Here is a 20,006-nt window from a genome sequence, read left to right on the forward strand (position 1 = left end):
CACTTCAGCTCGGACCTGAAGGACCTGCTGAGGAACCTGCTCCAGGTGGACCTGACCAAGCGCTTCGGCAACCTGCGCAACGGAGTCAACGACATCAAGGGACACAAGTGGTTCGCCACCACTGACTGGATTGCCATTTACCAGAGGAAGGTGAGAAGGCCTGCTCCCATGGCTCTTCTATTGTTCACTGTATAGCCACTGGAGAGAGAAGCAGGTTTGGTTGGGACAGAGAGAATGGGTTGGGGAAAGGGAGAGGTGATTTAAGGAGTATGATTCAGAGCTAATTCCATTTGGCTTGATCTTGTTTGGAGACATGTTACACATGCATTACTCACATAGTCTTACATAGTTGGAATGGGGTCCACTTGACTAATAACATGTTGTCCGTAACCAGTGAATGACCAGTGACTGTCAAACCGCATATGTCAGAAACTGAGGAGGAATGATACTGTGAAAGCTACAGTAGTAAGAATCTGAGTATTCTGTGTTTCAGGTGGAGGCACCGTTTATTCCCAAGTGCAAAGGCCCCGGTGACACCAGCAACTTTGACGACTATGAGGAAGAGGAAATCAGAGTCTCCTTCACAGAGAAATGTGGCAAGGAGTTTGCCGAGTTCTAGGCCCAACCAGGAGTAGCGGAAAGAGCCAGGGATGTAGAGAGAGGCAGGAACAGAAGGAAATGGGAGGAGAGGTGATAAACTGGACTGCTAACTTGCATTTTGTAATTACGACATCAACAATGTAACAACCCCACCCCCCAAATGAAGAGCGAGTGAAAAAGAACGAGAGAAAAGACCTGAAAGAGCCAGCAGTGTTGCCTTTTCTGATTGTTTCTCACCTTGTTACTTATCCATGTCCTGTTTTCCCTCTTGTGTTTGTGGCGAGGGTAGAAGGGGCAGGGGCTAACCACCTCTCTCTTCAGTTGGTTTGTATCTTGGCAGAGGTGTAGCGACACATTTTGAGTCATTGCAGGCAGGTTGAGGCATTGATGTTCTGGTACTGAATCTAGGCTCCTCCTGAGTGGGTCCTCTCTACAAGCTTCTCAATGAATGAGGGCATCTCATTCTTGTTTTGTAATTGTCCACCCACTCCTATCTTGTCCCCCCCCCCCCTCTGTCTCTCCATCCTGAATCTGTCCAAGCAATACCAAGTCCAACAGACGTGCCTATCATAATGCCAACTGGTTGCAAAACCGTGTCGAAAGCATTGGTGCAGAGCTTTGGCTATTGGTGGCATCAGCCCTTGTGCCCTTTCTAGTTGAAAGCTTGACACTCTGCACACGCTTTCTGTCCGCTCGTTGTGGCATGATTATTGGTTTCAGAGGATTCTCTCATCGCTTGCAGTTCAAGCAGTGCTGACCACTTTTTGATCAGAGAAACAATGATTTATCTCTTCATTTAGGTCTTACTACCTTTTTTTTCGGGACCTGTGAAATTGTGTACATGAGCATTTCTAATGTTAATTAAGTCTGTCTTTTCCTCTTCAACTGAATTTATTAGAGCATTTTAAAACCCTTTGAGGATCATTGTGTCCTCAAGTCAATCTGTGCTTGTGTGTTAGTGTTGAAGGGTGGGTTAAAAAGCAGTGACTAACATGATCACACACTCTTCTCTGACTAGTGTTTATTTAATTCATAGCACATTTATACATGTTGATATATTATAGAAAAACGTGAATATCCATCTTTTTTTTCCCCAAAGTTGTCTCTTAGCTGTGAAACCGAAATGAAGATTTCAGATATAAACAAACAAGTATGAATTCTGCCAAATTCGCAAAGGTAATGACATTGCTTACGCAGACATGTTTGTCAGTTAACTATGAAGGTGGTGGTTTTTAATGCGCAGGAAAAAGTAGCAAAATGATGTATGTTATTTTTGTACAATATCACTTTTAAAAGAAAAGATGTGAAAGGAGTAAAGCTGGTCGTGGTGAGGGATCTGAGGGATCTGACATGTTCAAACTGACTCTCACCTTTTGTATGATGGATCCCTGCTTTTTATCTGACAGAAATCATGTCATTTAATTCACTGTTCAGTTAGATGTGAACGGTTAATGCTGATTTAATCATGTTAATTCACCAGCTCTGTTCAACCTGCTGCTGGCCTGTTTACTCCTACATCCCCTGAATTCATCATCTTCAAATGGACACCTTCACAATGTATGACTGTTGGAAGTCAGGATGTAAATTTGTCAAATTACTTTTCCCCATGAGATAAAATGTATAACAATCTGATTTATGGATTTTGAAAAGCTATCCTGTGATTATTTTATTTGCAATTTCATATTTTTGGATGCAAGACAATCGCAGCCCAAATCTCACCAATGGCTGGTTTGTAGACAGAGGTGTGATGATGCAACACATTGACATGGTTTAGTGGAGTTTCAACTAGGCTTTGTTTTCCCACAAGCTTTTATTTTGGGGTAATAAGGTTATATTAATTTCTTTAAACACTAAATGTTGAGTGATTCGGACCCCCACCAGCTTTCATTAGGCACCACACCTTGTGCACCTCTCACAAATGCATTTCTTGTGTTTAATATACAGTATTTATCCTTCAATCAGTTTTGTCATTAAGTCTATTGTTGTATGGCTTATTTCTACCGAATGTTCACATTTGAAATGGATGAAAATGATTATTTGGCAGTCCTAGAGGTTGCATCTGAATGTCTGGAGCGGTGGGCTAAGAAGGCTACTTTACAGAAGAAAATAAACGTATCGAGTGGAGATACAGACTTCCAAACTTATGCTCTTTGAAGAAGAAATTTATTTTAAAATTTAAAAATCACAGTTCTTGCATGTGACGAAAAACAACAAATGCAAGATGTCCAAGACCCATGACATGTTTTAATGACTATTTGAGATTTGCAACCATTCATACACCACAACCAACTGATATTTTGCTTGTTTCATTGTTTTGCATCCCTCTGGTCTTTCTAAGCATCGTTAGTAGTAAGGGAGGATCAGTACCAGCTACAGGTATCCAGTCACCTCCACTGCCTTGCTAGGACCCTTTGAAGCACACCTCACTTCTCCAATCATGTCTCTATTTCAAATGTTTTTTTTTTTTAAAGAAATGTGATAATGTAACAAAGGCTAGTTGGGACTAGAAAGTTGGTCAATTGGTGTTCAGAAAACGATTTTTACCATTTTGGTCCTGCAAACATTTAAGGTTTTGTGCTGGAAATGTCACTCAGTGATTAGAGGCGGGATAAGCTCCATGAACCACTGATGTGACTGCTTTTAAAAATGTAATTTGGTTTTCCTGACCCATGACCTCATGTCTATGAAATGTTTGTTCCTGTTTCTACTGACCGCCTCTCACTCCCATCATTATAACCCTATCATCAGCTTTACTGTGTTCATCTTTTCACTCTGTTTCATTGCCTTTGTTATCTAGTTTGACATATACTTCATATTGAACGTCTCCATTTTTTTACATCATGGAGAAAGTTGCTTTAATTTTCATATTTTCTAAGTGTATTTTCAACAAACATTTGAATCCTTTTCCTTCCCGATTTGGGTACGGTGATGGTGTAGTCTATTGTACCCCCTGGGAAACAATACTGTATATCTGCCTTTGACAGTCTTAATTATCTTACCTTCTGGAGAACTTGACGGATACCCTTAGGACACAACGAGTTGTTTAAAAAAATAAAGTCATATTTTGCAAATGTATCATTCCAATAAAGTTTTACTTGTTAAAATTAAAATTGTTTTGAATACATTTTGTAGATCATACTGACTTTTTGTTAACAGAATGTGTGTTTGTGTTGGCAGAATGTATTGCTGTTTGTACTGTAATTTTGGTCGTTTGTAGGAACATCTTGGTGGAGGGGATGCCATGATGAACAAATAATGCAAGGAGCTGATTTCAACCTGTGTGTGTGGGGCGGGGCTACACCTCCTATACAAATATGTATGTCAATCTGTCTTTCCTCAGGGGCCTTCCAGATGAGTGTTCAGCCTCTGGCCATCTATCCAGAAAATGCCAGTTGGGATGAAGATGAAGAGAATAGCTTCACTGATAAGATGGCTCCTGGCTATGTGTCTGGACTGGCCCAGCTACCGCCATGGTAATAACAGCCGGTCCCCCCATATCCATCTGCATCGTGTAGGCCTACAGTGCTATCACATACAATATCACACCCTAGGGAAAAAGTGAGTTTATCCTTAGACTCACCCATTGTATATTATATGAAACATATTTTTTTTACTAAAATGTATTATAAGTTAAATGTTTTGTTTTTAAAGTGATGATAAATGAACACTTGGGCGCCTCGTTAGGACTAACTTCGAAATACCACCTTAAATATATCCTGTAGAATCAAGCTCTATCTCCAGTGGGTCACCTTAAAAGCGCACAACAACGCAAGCGTACAGCGAGGTTTCAATTTTTTTCACTAAAGCCGGACTCGGGCCGCATCGCAACAAGGTTGACGCACTGAGGCAAAAACGAACGAACGACCCCAACCAGGAGAATGTCTGAACCCATGTACCGCGATTGGATTTTGGACACTATTGACTCACTGCGGTCGCGAAAAGCCAGACCAGACCTTGAAAGAATTTGTCGAATGGTCCGGAGACGACATGGATCAGCGCCAGAACAAACCAGCGAGGAACTCGAGAAACTGATCCAAGAGCAAACAGTCTTGAAAGTTAACTACAAGGGCTCGATTTCCTATCGAAATGCAGCCAAAGTAGTCAGAAGAAGCAGGAAAAAGGATGATCACACGACCAAAGAACTGCGGTGGAAGAAGCTAACCACTCTGATTTGAGCAACGGGGACAGCGCGCTAGGTCCCCTTGACCAGGATGAGACCGAGCATTTGGAGGTAACGCAAGGCAGCCTGTTTCAGTGACCCCGTGCCGTGACACACCGTCCATCTTCCCCAGAGAAGATAACAGACCCACGTCCTCCCTATTATAATGAGTGGGCAGGCATATGGTGTAGCTGGGGAAATGGTGTTGTAGAGCGGGATTCTCTATTCAGGGAGGGGTGGCGTGATGAATGCAAGTGCACCGAAACAAACTGCCGCAGACGGGGAGCGGCTGTAGCTACCTCGCGCGACCGAGGTGAAAAATAGACTACCAATAACAATGGAAGCTGCGCTTGCAATAATACAAAAAAGAGGTTGTGCGTAGAAGTGAGTTTGTCCGGGCGCTGTTTGCTCTACAGCTTTAATCGACAAAAAACTCGCACGATTGCCAGAATTGGTAACAACCACAGCCTAAAGCCGAAGGCTCTTTTCAAGCCCAAACTCAGTTTTCAGTGAAGGGGGCCGAAGCGAAAGTCATACCTCGGATGTGCGTGACCGATTGGGGGACATTGTGCTCGGGTTATTTCACAAAGGGGGTGACGGTCGATGTATTCATAAGTAACACGCCGCTAGATATGAAGCCACGTTATTTAATGGGTTTCACGAGCGTCTGTCGGAGGAAAAAATGACCCAAAGTCAAAGTAGCCCCACTGAAGGTATTGCTGCTATAGAGGGAGCTTCGTGGTTAGAATTGGTCACATCCGACTAGATTCGGGAGCGCTCTATCTGACTGAAGTGGGAAGTCTTTCGTGCGACTCCTCCATTGCGCACTTTTGTATTAAAATGGGAGAAAATGGTGACATTGTCCGCGCTCTGTTCTTGTAGCGTATTATATATTCACAAGAAAAAGTAGCAGATTGCGTCAAGTATTATCCTTTGTGCCAATATATCTAATTAAAACTATTATTGACAGATACAAATAGCATATTCTGCATATCCCAATAACGGATCTCATGATTAACTGTCAAAATATTTGAATGGTAGTTTGGCCTATTCTTCAATAAAATAACTTTAATGTCTGACTCAAGCGCCTCTGAGGTGCGGGGCGGGCTCTGCTGAGTTGAGCGCTCATACTCGCGCCTCCGCTAGTTGTGGCTTTGGACACGCACACAGGCTGAAGAAGCTCATTTCTGCGTTTATATACAGTCATTGACGACAAAGCGAGTGCAATAAACCGTGTGCATATGTGAATAACAATTACAAACTTATATGTGGCCCATATTAAGCTATATTGGAATGAATAATTGTGGTTGGAATACCGAACACAATGTGGCGAATAGCGCAGCTGTAGTTCCGAACAGAGTGAACATCCTGTGTGCTCTACGGGGACAAGGCCTCCAGTGGCAATTATTGTCGACAGCGGTCATATGAAGACTGGTTATTGCGACATCTGTATGAGCGTGGCTTTATGTCATGTCTACTTTTATCAGGAGTCGACTCGCACTAATTCACACTGTGTGCGCTCTAACACATTTTCAACCCGCTGATTACAGTTTATGGCACGCTCGCGAGTTTCTCCTTTCAGGTGTGGGCATAGTTGTGTTCAAAATCGGCCAATGAATGAATGTTTGTCTGACTGCGGCTCTAGCGAAAGGTCAGAAGAAAATGTGTAGGTATCATGGCTCATTTTACCTGATACTCAGTTTAAATGAAATCATTTGAATAATGTTTATTTAAGTTATGTAAAGAATGCCATTGTACATTTCTATCCAATCATTAACTTACACTACAAAGGGGAGCTCCCCCCAATAGTTCCCTCCCCCTCCAGTAGCCTGCTGTCCCTTCCCCCTCCCTTGACTAGGCTATGTTGCTTCTCCTGCTGTACTTATCACTACCAGCAGAGCTGTTGTTGTCCTAGTTGATCGAAACGGGTCAATACTTAAGGATGTAGACTAGCCTATAGCCATTGTGCTGCCAATCAGATTGACACTCCCACTGTATTGTTAATTTATGAAAAATGATCTGAATTAATATTCCTGTGGGTATTGAGAATATCAATTGTCCTTCTGTTACTCTCAAGCATGTTATTAGTGAATTAGGCACCTGATTAATGTCACTGATGTAGTAACCAACTGATCTTTCTTTTTCACACTATAAAGTGGGGTGGATCATTTTGGGGGAGTATGATTAGAATGTTTTCACACTCAAAAAAAAGCTCAACGGATGGGGAATCTTTTCAAATTGTTATGTTGCAATGGTTGTGTTCCAGAATGAGCTGCCAGTGTCAATGGAGACAGACAGCACCATGGAAGAGGAGGAAGAACAGGAGGGGGCTGATGAAGATGGCCATGAGCGCTCCTCTCCCTCTCCTGGGGGTGAGGATGCTGTGCAGGGGGGGTCTGGTGCTGCCCCCCCCTACTCTGCCCCCTGCTCCCCCAGCGGCTCTCGCCCTGGCCACAGCCCTGTGTCTGACCGCCCCTCTACCTGCAAGACCAGTAAGAGGTCCAGCCCTCTGTCCCCCTCTAGTCCCCTGGCCCTCAGGCAGAATGACTGTGTGTGTGACTCTGCCTTCTGCCCTGCTGATCATGGGCCCTCAGGGATGCAGAGAAACACAGGAACTGGTTAGTATGCTGTGTTAACAGATCATACTATGTGTATAAGTGTAGCCGATGTGGAATGGCTAGCTAGTTAGCTGTACAGCCCAGTGGTGACATCACCCACTCTGAGACCTAGAAGTAGCCTAGTTGTTTCCCTTGCTCTGCACTGGCCATGGTGTCTGTGGAGCAATGGGTAACAGCTTTGTGAGTGTGTTGTGGTGTTAGGAACAGAAGATTGCTGGTTCAAGCCCAGTGAGGGACAGACTATCATGTTACACATGTTTTGGAGAAAACACTAACATATAATTGTGCTTGCCGTAATATCTTAACGTTGGGTAGAGACCGTGTTTTAGGAGTAGGTTTGCGTTGTATTGACTAGCAATGAGTTACAGTATAGTGAGTGAGTAAGCATCCAATGCCAGGAGACAGTTTCAAGCTGATGTGTGTGTTTATGCCCATGTATGACTGGGCATCTTTCTTTCCTTCAGGGGCTTTAAAGACGATAGTACAGCCATCGGGGACCTGTCCCTGGGTTCAGAAGAGCTTGGTGAAGAGAGAGAGAGAGGATGGGGTGAGGATGGAGGAGAATGGCCTCACTTCTGACCAACTGGTTCCTGACTGTGTGGATGAGACCATGAAGGGTTCTGACAGACAGCCCAAGACGTTGTCTTTTCCCTCTGACGACTGTGGGTTTTCTCCTCTATTCTATGTCCGTCTCTCGTATTAGTTTCTCATATTTCTATTTTCATCGTGTTCCCAGTGAGGATGGTTAGGATATATATCGTTTACCGGCCACTGTATTTATTACAGGTGATAAATACAAGAAGGGGATGGACGTGGCCTCTTACGTGATGGCTCAAGACGATGTCAAGAACGATGTGAAAAACAGAGAAATGTGAGCCTCTTATTAACCTTATTACATGTTGGTTACACTGTTGTTAACCCTCCCACCCCAAAATACACCCCCCACCCAGCTACATTATTATTTGTCAATTTAACCTTTGTTTAACTAGGCAAGTCAGTTAAGAACAAATTCTTATTTACAATGATGGCCTAGGAACAGTGGGTTAACTGCCTTGTTCAGGGACAGAATGATCGATTTTTACCTTGTCAGCTCAGGGATTTGATCTAGCAACCTTTCAGTTACTGGCCCAATGCTCTAACCACTAGGCTACCTGCCACCCCATATACCTATCCCTTATCCCTCAACCACCACGCCTTAAGTCAACATTTTCCTCCCCTCCTCCGCCGTCAACTCACTTCAATGTAGACATCATACAGACATAACCAATGTGCATCCATATCTCCAAGGGACACAAACTGCCTCAAATAGCACCTTCAAACGAAACAGCGTCAACAAAAGGACACATTTCTTGTATTTTGTCTGCAGTGTCTCACTCTATCTCCCCATCCTCTACCCCATAGCTCTGTGAAGAAAGAGACGCTGAGGCAGAACCTATTGCTGTGGAGCGTGGCGGATGTGGCCACCTACATCTCTGCTGCAGGCTTTCCAGAGCAGGCTGTAGCTTTCAGAACACAGGTCAGTGCAGTCCCTCAAACTGCCACATGGGGGTGGTATCTGTACACTCAGAAAACCGCTCAGACAGAGTCCCTGTCCAGAGACAGCCTCTACCTAGCCAGAGACAGCCCCCAGGCACTCCTGGAGATGTGAAAGTTTTGGGTATATTATAATCAATATGGTGAACATTCCACATAGCCTATCAGTGGGCAAGGTGAATATTTGACCTTATTGCATTACAGTACCACCTATCCAATTCTTAGTGATCTGTTTGAAGTGAAGTTCCTATGGGCTAGTGTAGTGACACTTTAATGGCAGCCTGCGGGATTCTACACAGACTCGTGGCCCCCGACCTCCTGTTGATTTCTAAAAGTGTCCATCTTGTAAAATGTATTTGAGTATCCCTGGGCTGGTGGTTGTTTCTTGACCTGGGTAAATGGCTTGGGCAAATAATAAGTTAAATGATATGAAAGCATACATGAAATATATACATGACATGTGCATTAAATGATATGAAAGCATACATGAAATATATACATGACATGTGCATTGCTTTCATTAAAATATATGAAAGTGCTCATCCATAAACCAAAGCAACAGATCCTGTACCCCCTAGACTAGGAGGCATTTGCTTTGATGTAACTAGTTCACACCCCAATCCACATTTACATGTTAGTTCAATCACTCCATCTGTTCTCCGCCCGCAACAGGAAATTGATGGAAAGTCCTTGCTCCTGATGCAGCGCAGTGACGTGTTAACTGGCCTGTCCATCAGACTTGGGCCCGCCCTAAAGATCTACGAGCGCCACGTGAAGATGCTGCAGAGGACCCACTTCCTGGATGAGGAGGATGATCTCTGACCACGGTTGGGGGAACAGAACAACACACTCCTCTGAGTAGCAGATGTATTCATACAGTATACACACATACTGTGTTCACTGGATCTCTAGAACCTTCTGTAATCATTCAAGGAGGTGTGGGGAAAAGGACACCGTGGTCATGACTTGGGCCTTGACAGTGATTATCAACATGTGTACGTGGGCTTCCATTCCACCTCTCAGTGGTACTGCTGTCACCTGACCCATTCTGGTGGTATTGCTTTTATAGGACCCCTCTCTAAACCCATATAGGAATGTTAGGATCCTGCCTAATGACGCTATAGAAGTCAAATGGAGGTCTGCCTGTTCTGTAAGGGGAGGTCTGCCTGTTCTCTAAGGGGAGGTCTGCCTGTTCTCTAAGGGGAGGTCTGCCTGTTCTCTAAGGGGAGGTCTGCCTGTTCTCTAAGGGGAGGTCTGCCTGTTCTCTAAGGGGAGGTCTGCCTGTTCTCTAAGGGGAGGTCTGCCTGTTCTCTAAGGGGAGGTCTGCCTGTTCTCTAAGGGGAGGTCTGCCTGTTCTCTAAGGGGAGGTCTGCCTGTTCTCTAAGGGGAGGTCTGCCTGTTCTCTAAGGGGAGGTCTGCCTGTTCTGTAAGAGGCGGGTCAGTGAGTGCAGCCAGTGTGAAAGACTTTCTCTGGATTCCTCAGACTCTACACTTGGCTACCACTGGAGCCTCCTTTAAAAGACTGGTTTCTGTGCTCCCTGAGTCAGTTCCACAAGAAAATAATAACATGTATACTTGGAATATCTGTTCCAGCAAATATGGTTCTTGCATTTCGTCAATGTTTACTCAGACAGTATTTTTGTAAAGACATGTCATATGGTACCCTCCATTTATCTAGAAACTCAACGCTGTTTTTCTTTTATGATGACAATGTGAACTGATTTAATTTGAGAATGTACAGTATGAATTTGTTGATTCATCAAAGGTCATCAAAGGTCAGTGATCTCTCATTATACCAGCAAAGGAAATGGAGCTTAGTCTCCAGATGTTGTCATGGCTTCACCAGAACTGACCTAGGTTTTACTACTGTTGTTATCTGTTTCACTAACATTTCCAAATAGCAATATGTAGTACCTGCTAAACTAAGGCAACATAATATGTTCTTTGTATGGTTGCCTTCTGCATTCCTCTTCCCTTAATTTATGTTCACGTCATTTCTAAACATTTTAGATGAATCTAATTTAATTAACTGTGGATGAACCTAGATTTCATCTACAAAATTAAAACCGTTTGAAGCAGAATTCTAGTTGAAATGGGCTGGCAGACCAGAACCAACGTAGCTCGAGGCCCCAATGTTTCTGCCTGCTTCAGTTTGAGGGGAGAGAAACAACTGAATTATGGTCTTGTTTTTTTTTTTAAGGGAAAATTATCCAACCCAAAAATGTAACTTCATAACTTTAGGAAGTGTATACATTTTCTTTGCTTACAACTTTAACACAGCAACACAATTCCCCACGACATGGTAGACATCTTGCTCATATTCAACATTGTTGTTATCTGAGAGGATTACAATGAGGTCTCTAATTTTGCCTTGTGGCTTCTGCTTTTGAAACAACGTCACATTCCATATTTCCATCTGTTACGTGTTTGATGTCACACTGTTAATTGCGATGTTGGCCCTGTTTCCAGGGGGGAAATGAAGTTGTCTTTTCCACTCTTGTAGTGTGATATTTGTTATCTCTTTGTATATAATAAGTGGTAAGACGGATATGTTAATGGCTTAGTGTTACTGGCTGAAACCCAACCATTACACAGTGTGAAGGCTGTTAGATTCAACTTACTTCAAACAATGCCATGTTCAATCTGGCCTCAAACAACAAATAATACAAAACCAAACGGAACCGTTTAGTCGACAGTTAAGTCACCACTTTAGTAAAACAAGTGTATTTCTTTCCATTCATTTGTGCCTCCACACATTGACATGTACAGTAGATACCGGTAGTACACATTACATCAGATTAAGACTCATCTGCATTTAAGTCATCAAAAGGGGTTTTCAACTCCCCAAAACCAGTCACAGTGTAGTTAAACTATTCCAACGACTCCTTCCAACCTACCCAGTCAGAAGCACCAGCTGTATACTGCAGTGGGGCTGAAAGGGGTGAAGTTATGTGTGGGACCAGCCCCTCTCTGACTAAAGGATGAAGGGCAGTATAGGGGAGCGCAGGGTGGGGTAGTCACGGAACTCCTTGCGGTAGTTTCGGTGCTTTCCCCTGGCCCACACCGTCATCAGGACAAAGCCCACGATGGTGAAGAAAGCCACCGGCAAGCACTGGGTCATCACTGTGAAGCCCATCCATGACCCCAGCTGCAGAGGACCAGATACACTGTTACACACTCCTACATATTATACATGTAGGACCACAGGAGGCTGGTGAGAGGAGGACAGATTACAATAATGGCTGGAATGGTATCAAACACAAGGAAACCATGTGTTGATGTGTTTGATACATTCCATTTATTCTGTTCCAGCCATTGCTATGAGCATGTCCTCCCCAATTAAGGTGGCACCACAGCCACCTGTGTGCAGTACTCACCAACTCATCACTGTAGTACTGTTACATCGCTTGATACCTATTGGCCAGAAGGTGGCAGCATCACTATATCTCCAAACCCCAGGAGGGGAAGTGAAACACTGAATTTCAAAGTGTTTCCAGTCTAAAACGTGCAAATAGAAATATTTCAATCAACTCACCATTCTTTACTAGAAAGCCTCACCTCGTATGTATAGTTGGGACAAGACACCAACGCGAAGATCCAGGTGAATGGATTCTTAGTTGGGTGTGGGATCTTCTTGACCTTCGAACCTGGAATAATATGAGAAAGAATGGAGAAAAAGAGGGTAACATGGGGGCTCCTGTAAAGCAGTGCTCGTCAATTAATCAGTAAATCAAATGTATTTATTAAGTCCTTTTTCACATCATCAGTTGTCACAAAGTATACAAATATCGAGCCTAAAACCAATGAGCAAGCAATGCAGAAGCACAGTGGCTAGGAAAAACTCCCTAGAAAGGAAGGAACCTAGGAACCTTGTGTGCTAACTTTCAAAGTACATATCTGGTAATGGACTGCACTGCATGAATAAGATAAGCAAGAGCCTATGGGAGCTTACCTGGACATTTGAGGTTGCGTAGAGTGATGTTGATGGAGAAGTTTCCGACCTGACAGAACTGTGAGGATGAGGAAAACTTAAACCCATGACAAAGGGCTCAATCAGCCACAACTCTAACCAAAAACAAAAGAAAACCTGGTGACATTTACTGGTGAAACTTTACATTAAGTTGCTCTTATACTTACCTAATAACAATGTGATAACTTTAGTAATGCCATTAAGATATTACTGTCACTCTGCTGGGAACTACGATCTAAATTGCACTGATGTTAATGACGTTATTATTGTGTAACCTCGTCCCCAGACTGAACGTGTCAGGTGGTGAGACTATTATCTGTGCCTAATGGGCCTACTGTGTAGCCTCAACTCCACTACAAAGAATCAACTAAATGAATATATTACAACATTAGGTATTAAAATAAATATATTCTTCATTACACTAACTAAAGCATACTTACTAAGAATAGAATGAGTGCTGTCTTCACTTGCTGTTGCCCATAGTCTGTAAACACACAAGCAGGTGTGATGTATCATGGGAAAGGACATTGAAAGTCCTTAGGGATTATGGAAAAATCCATCTGCATTCTGTAACATTCTGGCAACCAGCAGACAGAGTAGAGATGACCATCTGTATTCTGTAACATCCTGGCAACCAGCAGACAGAGTAGAGATGACCATCTGTATTCTGTATCATCCTGGCAACCAGCAGACAGAGTAGAGATGACCATCTGTATTCTGTATCATCCTGGCAACCAGCAGACAGAGTAGAGATGACCATCTGTATTCTGTAACATCCTGGCAACCAGCAGACAGAGTAGAGATGACCATCTGTATTCTGTAACATCCTGGCAACCAGCAGACAGAGTAGAGATGACCATCTGTATTCTGTAACATCCTGGCAACCAGCAGACAGAGTAGAGATGACCATCTGTGTTCTGTAACATCCTGGCAACCAGCAGACAGAGTAGAGATGACCATCTGTATTCTGTAACATCCTGGCAACCTTCAGACAGAGTAGAGATGACCATCTGTATTCTGTAACATCCTGGCAACCAGCAGACAGAGTAGAGATGACCATCTGTATTCTGTAACATCCTGGCAACCAACAGACAGAGTAGAGATGACCATCTGTATTCTGTAACATGCTGGCAACCAGCAGACAGAGTAGAGATGACCATCTGTATTATGTAACATCCTGGCAACCAGCAGACAGAGTAGAGATGACCATCTGTATTCTGTAACATCCTGGCAACCAACAGACAGAGTAGAGATGACCATCTGTATTCTGTAACATGCTGGCAACCAGCAGACAGAGTAGAGATGACCATCTGTATTATGTAACATCCTGGCAACCAGCAGACAGAGTAGAGATGACCATCTGTATTCTGTAACATCCTGGCAACCAGCAGACAGAGTAGACATGACCATCTGTTTTCTGTAACATCCTGGCAACCACCAGACAGAGTAGAGATGACCATCTGTATTCTGTAACATCCTGGCAACCAGCAGACAGAGTAGACATGACCATCTGTTTTCTGTAACATCCTGGCAACCACCAGACAGAGTAGAGATGACCATCTGTATTCTGTAACATCCTGGCAACCAGCAGACAGAGTAGAGATGAGTGTGCATTAGATGGGTTAGATGTGAGTGACATCACCTCAGGGTAGACAGGACTTACAGGGTGGTGTATAGAGGGGATGGTTGATGTAGTAGGCCATCCATGCTGCGAAACACCAGTAATAACTGCAGTTCTGGAAAAGAAGCAGGACCAGTTTTTGTACAAGTCATCAGAATAATAATACATTAATTAGACAATCTGTTTACCCCTGAGAATAAGTTTAGAAACTATGTCACATGAAAGTAAACCATTAAATAAAAGGATAAACAATACTGCTATTATCAGATATCACTGGATCAAACTGGATCACAGATCATCTTTAGAATTAGATTGGAGATTCCCTTATTCAATCTTCTCACCTTGAAGATGTTTCTCAGTGGCATGGTACCATGGGAGATACGGTGGATGAACAGCGTCTCAAGGATTCTCTTCACATAGTGGAAGGAGTGACACATGCAGGCCAAACTACAGTGGGAGGGGAAAAGTGATCATAGTATAGATTACGTCTTATTATCATCACATATTTAGCTTTGATTACTACATCATTCACTCACTGGTCTCTATGACAGTCCGAGATGGCTGTCATGCTTCTCTGATGCAGCACACACATTATCTTCACTGTCAACACCATCACCGATCAACCAGACCTAATTATGCCACTGTAATCATCACTTGGAGAGTGAGGTACAGTGACAGAGATATAATAGACCCTTGAAAATGCAGTAATTTGACACTCACTGTACAACCCAGTGCTTGCTGCTGCTAAAGTCATACTTTGGGGCATAGATGAAAGGCAGGCGGAAGTAGAACATCAAGTAGATGAGCAGTGGTCCGTAACACTCTGATAGGAAGACCTGAGACGGGGGGAAGACATAAAGGTGAGACAAGTAGGTGCTGATTGGATCGGTAGGTGGTACTAGCTTCATATTGCGTTCTGATAGACTGGATGGAAGTTTTATTATATTGCTTTTACCTATCCGATCATTTCAGATCTACAGGAGTGCCAAGGGAGGAGGGTAAGTAGATGATTTGTCATTGAGCATTAGAGAAAACAAGTGAGCATGTAACACAAGCATTCCCCTAGAGATATGGCAGCTTAGCTGACAGTCAGTGCGTGATGAAACAGATCTCTGAATCAACACCTCTGGCATGGGTCCAGGCCCAGCACGGGTGACTGATCGCTACTGTTGATCTCAGCTATGGTGCCAGGCTGCAAGGAGTACATTGGACCCCGTTACCCCCCAACACTGGCATCACCCTATTCCACTGGGGGTTCAGACACAGGTGGATGAGGGGTGAGAGGATTGAAGATATGGAGCATGGTTACAGCATGTGGTTGGTTGTGGAGAATGGTTGAGGAGGCTGTGGCAATGGAGGGTGAAAAGGAGGTCAGGGGGATAAACACCTGTGGGGGAAATAGGTCCATGAGATTATGTGTCCTAGGACAGAGGATCCAGGAGCTAGGAGGTGATAGAAAACCGAACCAGAGGACAGTGAATCTATCTGTCAGTGTGGGTGTATATTTATATGCAAGGCTATAGTTGATTAATTGAGGGAGTGTGGCTGTGTATATTTAAATGCAGTATAGACATGTCAAGATATGCAGTATAATGTGTGTGTGCGCGCGTTTGTGTGTGATTGTGCACATGAGTGCATTCGTGTGTGTGTGCACTTGTGGGTGATTGAGTGTGGGTGGGCATATGTGCGTGCGTGCATTAACTTAACACATGTGTGTGTGTGTGTGTGTGTGTGTTTGCATGTGCTTACAGTGCCCCAGGCGATCTGGGCCCCCAGGTCAAAGAAGTAGAAGCTGGCTGTGGTTCCAACAGGAAGTGTCTGCAAGACGTCCTCATCCTTCAGACCCTTACCCTCTGTGGAGCAAGACAGAGCACAATGCTATAGTCAGCCATGACATTGTGGACCATTTCACAGAATATAAGACCTTTATACGGTTTTGGTATAGCAATGTCTAGCACTCATTTGAGTCTGTGTAAGTAGTTGAGGCATCATGCATGGGAGGTGTGGGGCTTACTAGGATCCAGGCGTAAGGACTGTCTGGCTGGGTACCACTGGGGATCTGACAAGAAGATAGAAGTTAATTAAGCTTAAAATAGCCTCCATTTCAAGGCTTCCTTCCAGTAGCCGAATGATTAACTAGACTTGGAAAGATGGCATTGCGAGACTAACCTCATAATTATCATGGCATATTGTATATGGATCATACATATCTACACTCTTAGAAAAAAGCATTCCAGAAGGGTTCTTCGGCTGTCCCCATAGGAGAAACCTTTTGGGTTTAATCCATGTAGAACCCTCTGTGGAAAGGGTTCTACATGGAACCGAAACGGTTCTACTTGGAACCAAAAGAGTTCTACCTGGAACTAACCGGGTTCTTCAAAGAGTTCTCCTATGGGTACGGCCGAAGAACCTTTTTAGGTTCCAGAAAGCACCTTTTGTCCACTGGCCTTTTGAAGGCCCTCGGAACAATTTCCCTCTCCGCCCCATGACAAAATGAGTAGAATTGCATGAAATGAATTATACAATTGCAAAATCTTCTCTCCGCCACATGGCAAAATGTGTAGAATTTCAGCAACCTTGCTTTAAAACTGCAACATTTCTGTTACGCCCCATGGCAAAATGTGTAGAATTGCAAAAAGGAACTCTAAAACTTCAATATTTTCTCTCCGCTGTCAAGAGCAACTGCGGCCCCTCTTGATGAGTTCAGATGTTTTGGGGCCCCCACCCCCATCAAAGTTGCCCATCCCTGGTGTTGAGTGTAGATCACGTTACAAAAGTGTTTTACATTTCATGTTGTTACATCACTGACTGAAAGTTGATCTGGATAAGAGCGTCCGCTAAATGACTATATTTTAACTGGACTTTGTCACATACTCACTTGATTTGTGGAACAAAGCCTTAATATCCAAAATAGTAGAAGTTGGCTCAACCTGTTCAGAAAGACAATCAATCATCCATAGGCAAACATACTGCTAGTGTTACTGCCATGGGTCTAATACATGTATCCAAGATAGATTTATTGACTAAAGTTTGATATTTGTTTCAAGTTGTGAAATTGGTACCATACCACATACTGTACATATGTTATAACACAAACATATTTATTCCCACTGCGAAGACAGTCAAGGCAAATTAAAGAAGCCTACAGTTACAGGAAACTATATCTGTTTTCATAATAAATATATTGAAGAAATTGTGAGACTATGATGCAGCATTTCAACTATAATTAATTATCATTGCAACACAAATATTCACATTCATAAAAGCCACTCAACACATGGTGCTTGCTGTTGGCTTCAAGACACCCACTGGCTTCAGGACACTGAGCTGACACAGAACTCATAACTCGCCCAGAAGATTCCTATAAGATCAGGGGGAATTTTCACCTCCTAACTGCAACACAACCTCTGTAGAATCTGCCATAGCATCTGTGAACTGTGAATTAGCCGGCTGTACGGTCAAAGGGATGACTCTGTAACTTCTTGAGCTAAAGCAAACAAGTGCCTTCTGACTTCAGACAGTATTATGGCTTTTACTAGGACTGTAATTAGACCTCAACTGATGATTTCAAACTTTTAAATATCATTTTTCTCAGTGTACAGATTCAAATACAATATTGAACGGGGACAGTGACTGATGAGACACAGTGACACAGCCAGACACACACACACACACACACACACACACACACACACACACACACACACACACACACACACACACACACACACACACACACACACACACACACACACACACACACACACACACACACACACACACACACACACACACACACACACACACACACACTCACTTTGTCCAAGAGTAGTAGCTTCTCCTTTGTCTTTGCATCCACGATTTCTACCTCAAAGTAAACAATCCTTTTGGCCTTTTTGGGTGGTTTAGGTCTTGGTCTTGGGGCTGAACATTTCTTTTCTTGTCCAGTTGCCTTCGCCTCTAAAGCCAGTGTATCCATGACCCCTTTTGAACTACGACCTCAATGTGCCTCCGCACTAAAATGAGGTCCCTCCAATGTTTTGCAAAAACCTAGTTAGTGTTCTCTACTTGTATCAGATTAGAAGCTGTAGTCTAACACGGCTATTTTCTTACTATCTGTACCCTCCAAATAGCCTTCCAGAATGGGAAACGACTATGCCACCGTAAACAGCCTTTTCCTGTGTGAGGGTGTGAGAAAGAGGTAAAGAAAGGGTGGGAGAGGGTGGGAGAAAGAGAGGTTGCCTGTGAGATGTTCATAGAATGAGGGGGTTAAACGTCAGTAACCCACCACCTCCTCACCTGAAGAGAGGCCTCCCACTAGTTACCGGACCCCCTCCACACCCACAAACGTACTGAAGGCGAAACCCGAGACGCCCAAGACATAATCCGTAGCGCGCACATCGCAAGGCTAAATATAAGAAGCCCGATTTGCTCTGCACTGTTCTGCAGTAGCTCAGTAACCTTGGTCAGCCACACACAACCCTACTCAGAAAAAGATCCCTCTCTGCTCTCAGAAGAGCCTAGACACATCTCTGCTGAGCTCTGCTCCTCACTCCGTCACACTGTCTCACACTGACCCTCCTATAGGCCTTATCCATGTGGACAGCCAGGCCTCTGCATACCGACACTTACCCCTCCCCCAGGCCACCTGTGCCATTTTTTTCTACCACTCTGACCTCGAGAACGAACAAAAACCAAAACAAACACATGTTTATTTTAGGTGTGTGTATTCTCCCAATACCATGAACAAACATTAAGGCCTAATACTGTCCTATCATTTTCCAATGGAGTGAGAGCTGTCAGCTGTAGTGCTCTCAGAGCTGTGAGGTGCTGGCTATCAGTTGGGGGACTTGGAGATGTTGCCCAAGATATCAATCAGACAGGGATCAGGTCCTTCAGATTTGACAAAAGGAGCATCTCAACACACACAGGCAGCAGATCTGTATTCTATATTTACAATCAGGTTAGGCCACCGAGCAACATACATCAGACAGGAGCACAAAGTGGTACAAGAATAAAGTAAGCTTTTCTGATCTGCATGGATTAAGATGTTGTGACATATTAGCTGAGTAGCTCAGCGGTCTAAGGCACTGCATCTCAGTGCTAGAGGCATCACTACAGACCCTGGTTCGATTCTAGGCTGTACCACAACCGGCCGTGATTGGGAGTCCCATAGGGTGGCACAATTGGCCCAGCGTCGTCCGGGTTTTAGGCCAGGGTAGGCTGTCATTGTAAATAACAATTTGTTCTTAACTGACTTGCTTAGTTAAATAAAGGTTAAATAAAAACATTTAAAAATATGCTGTAATGTTAACAGGATTTGTTGATCATGTGCAGAAAATCAGTCTCTGTGTTAGAGTGGACAGGAGTTGGAAAACCTGGACAGGAGTTAGAAAACCTGGACAGGAGTTAGAAAACCTGGACAGGAGTTAGAAAACCTGGACAGGAGTTAGAAAACCTGGACAGGAGTTAGAAAACCTGGACAGGAGTTGGAAACCCTGGACA

At 43.6% G+C, this 20,006-nt stretch overlaps 3 protein-coding genes across 6 annotated transcripts in view; 2 read left to right on the forward strand and 1 right to left on the reverse strand.

The window, feature by feature from the left end:
* The window catches only part of prkacaa (protein kinase, cAMP-dependent, catalytic, alpha, genome duplicate a), a 24,389-nt gene extending 21,328 nt beyond the window's left edge, over positions 1–3,061 (forward strand). Inside the window, exons 10-11 of the mRNA XM_052491570.1 lie at positions 1–150; positions 494–3,061. The exon at positions 1–150 is cut by the window's left edge and continues 1 nt beyond it. Coding sequence (XP_052347530.1) covers positions 1–150; positions 494–619 — 276 coding nt within the window. The 3' untranslated portion in view covers positions 620–3,061. The remainder of the gene's footprint in view (positions 151–493) is intronic.
* A 1,299-nt stretch (positions 3,062–4,360) lies between these two features.
* Positions 4,361–11,409, forward strand: samd1a (sterile alpha motif domain containing 1a). 4 transcript variants are annotated; one of them, XM_052491572.1, is made up of 7 exons: positions 4,361–4,831; positions 7,026–7,377; positions 7,842–8,039; positions 8,164–8,248; positions 8,779–8,893; positions 9,583–10,047; positions 10,094–11,409. In XM_052491572.1, exons 2-6 carry the CDS (start codon positions 7,044–7,046, stop codon positions 9,730–9,732), a joined length of 882 nt encoding a protein of 293 aa, XP_052347532.1. In that variant the 5' UTR covers positions 4,361–4,831; positions 7,026–7,043; the 3' UTR covers positions 9,733–10,047; positions 10,094–11,409. The 4 variants fall into 4 exon arrangements, with proteins under 4 accessions (XP_052347532.1, XP_052347533.1, XP_052347534.1 ...); XM_052491573.1 differs by having other exon boundaries at positions 10,117–11,409; XM_052491574.1 differs by having other exon boundaries at positions 10,140–11,409.
* A 181-nt stretch (positions 11,410–11,590) lies between these two features.
* On the reverse strand, positions 11,591–18,720 carry tecra (trans-2,3-enoyl-CoA reductase a). Its single transcript, XM_052491571.1, has 11 exons — positions 18,319–18,720; positions 17,380–17,431; positions 16,516–16,560; positions 16,251–16,354; positions 15,222–15,337; positions 14,843–14,948; positions 14,544–14,616; positions 13,321–13,364; positions 12,863–12,920; positions 12,469–12,557; positions 11,591–12,058 (listed from the first exon to the last, which is right to left on the reverse strand). Exons 1-11 carry the CDS (start codon positions 18,478–18,480, stop codon positions 11,885–11,887), a joined length of 1,023 nt encoding a protein of 340 aa, XP_052347531.1. The 5' UTR covers positions 18,481–18,720; the 3' UTR covers positions 11,591–11,884.
* Between the last annotated feature and the right edge of the window lie 1,286 nt (positions 18,721–20,006).

The sequence above is a fragment of the Oncorhynchus keta genome, chromosome 32 (assembly GCF_023373465.1).
Source record: "Oncorhynchus keta strain PuntledgeMale-10-30-2019 chromosome 32, Oket_V2, whole genome shotgun sequence".
Lineage (NCBI taxonomy): Eukaryota > Metazoa > Chordata > Actinopteri > Salmoniformes > Salmonidae > Oncorhynchus > Oncorhynchus keta.

Excerpts from the sequence above, each read along its gene's own strand:
- tecra (XM_052491571.1), bottom strand. The coding sequence starts at position 18,480 with ATGGATACACTGGCTTTAGAGGCGAAGGCAACTGGACAAGAAAAGAAA. Across the intron at positions 12,921-13,320 it reads CAGCACTCATTCTATTCTTA|TTCTGTCAGGTCGGAAACTT; the intron begins GTAAGTATGCTT and ends TCATCCTCACAG. Across the intron at positions 12,059-12,468 it reads GTCCCAACTATACATACGAG|CTGGGGTCATGGATGGGCTT; the intron begins GTGAGGCTTTCT and ends GGTCCTCTGCAG.
- samd1a (XM_052491572.1), top strand. The coding sequence starts at position 7,044 with ATGGAGACAGACAGCACCATGGAAGAGGAGGAAGAACAGGAGGGGGCT. Across the intron at positions 7,378-7,841 it reads GCAGAGAAACACAGGAACTG|GGGCTTTAAAGACGATAGTA; the intron begins GTTAGTATGCTG and ends TCTTTCCTTCAG. Across the intron at positions 8,040-8,163 it reads GTCTTTTCCCTCTGACGACT|GTGATAAATACAAGAAGGGG; the intron begins GTGGGTTTTCTC and ends TATTTATTACAG.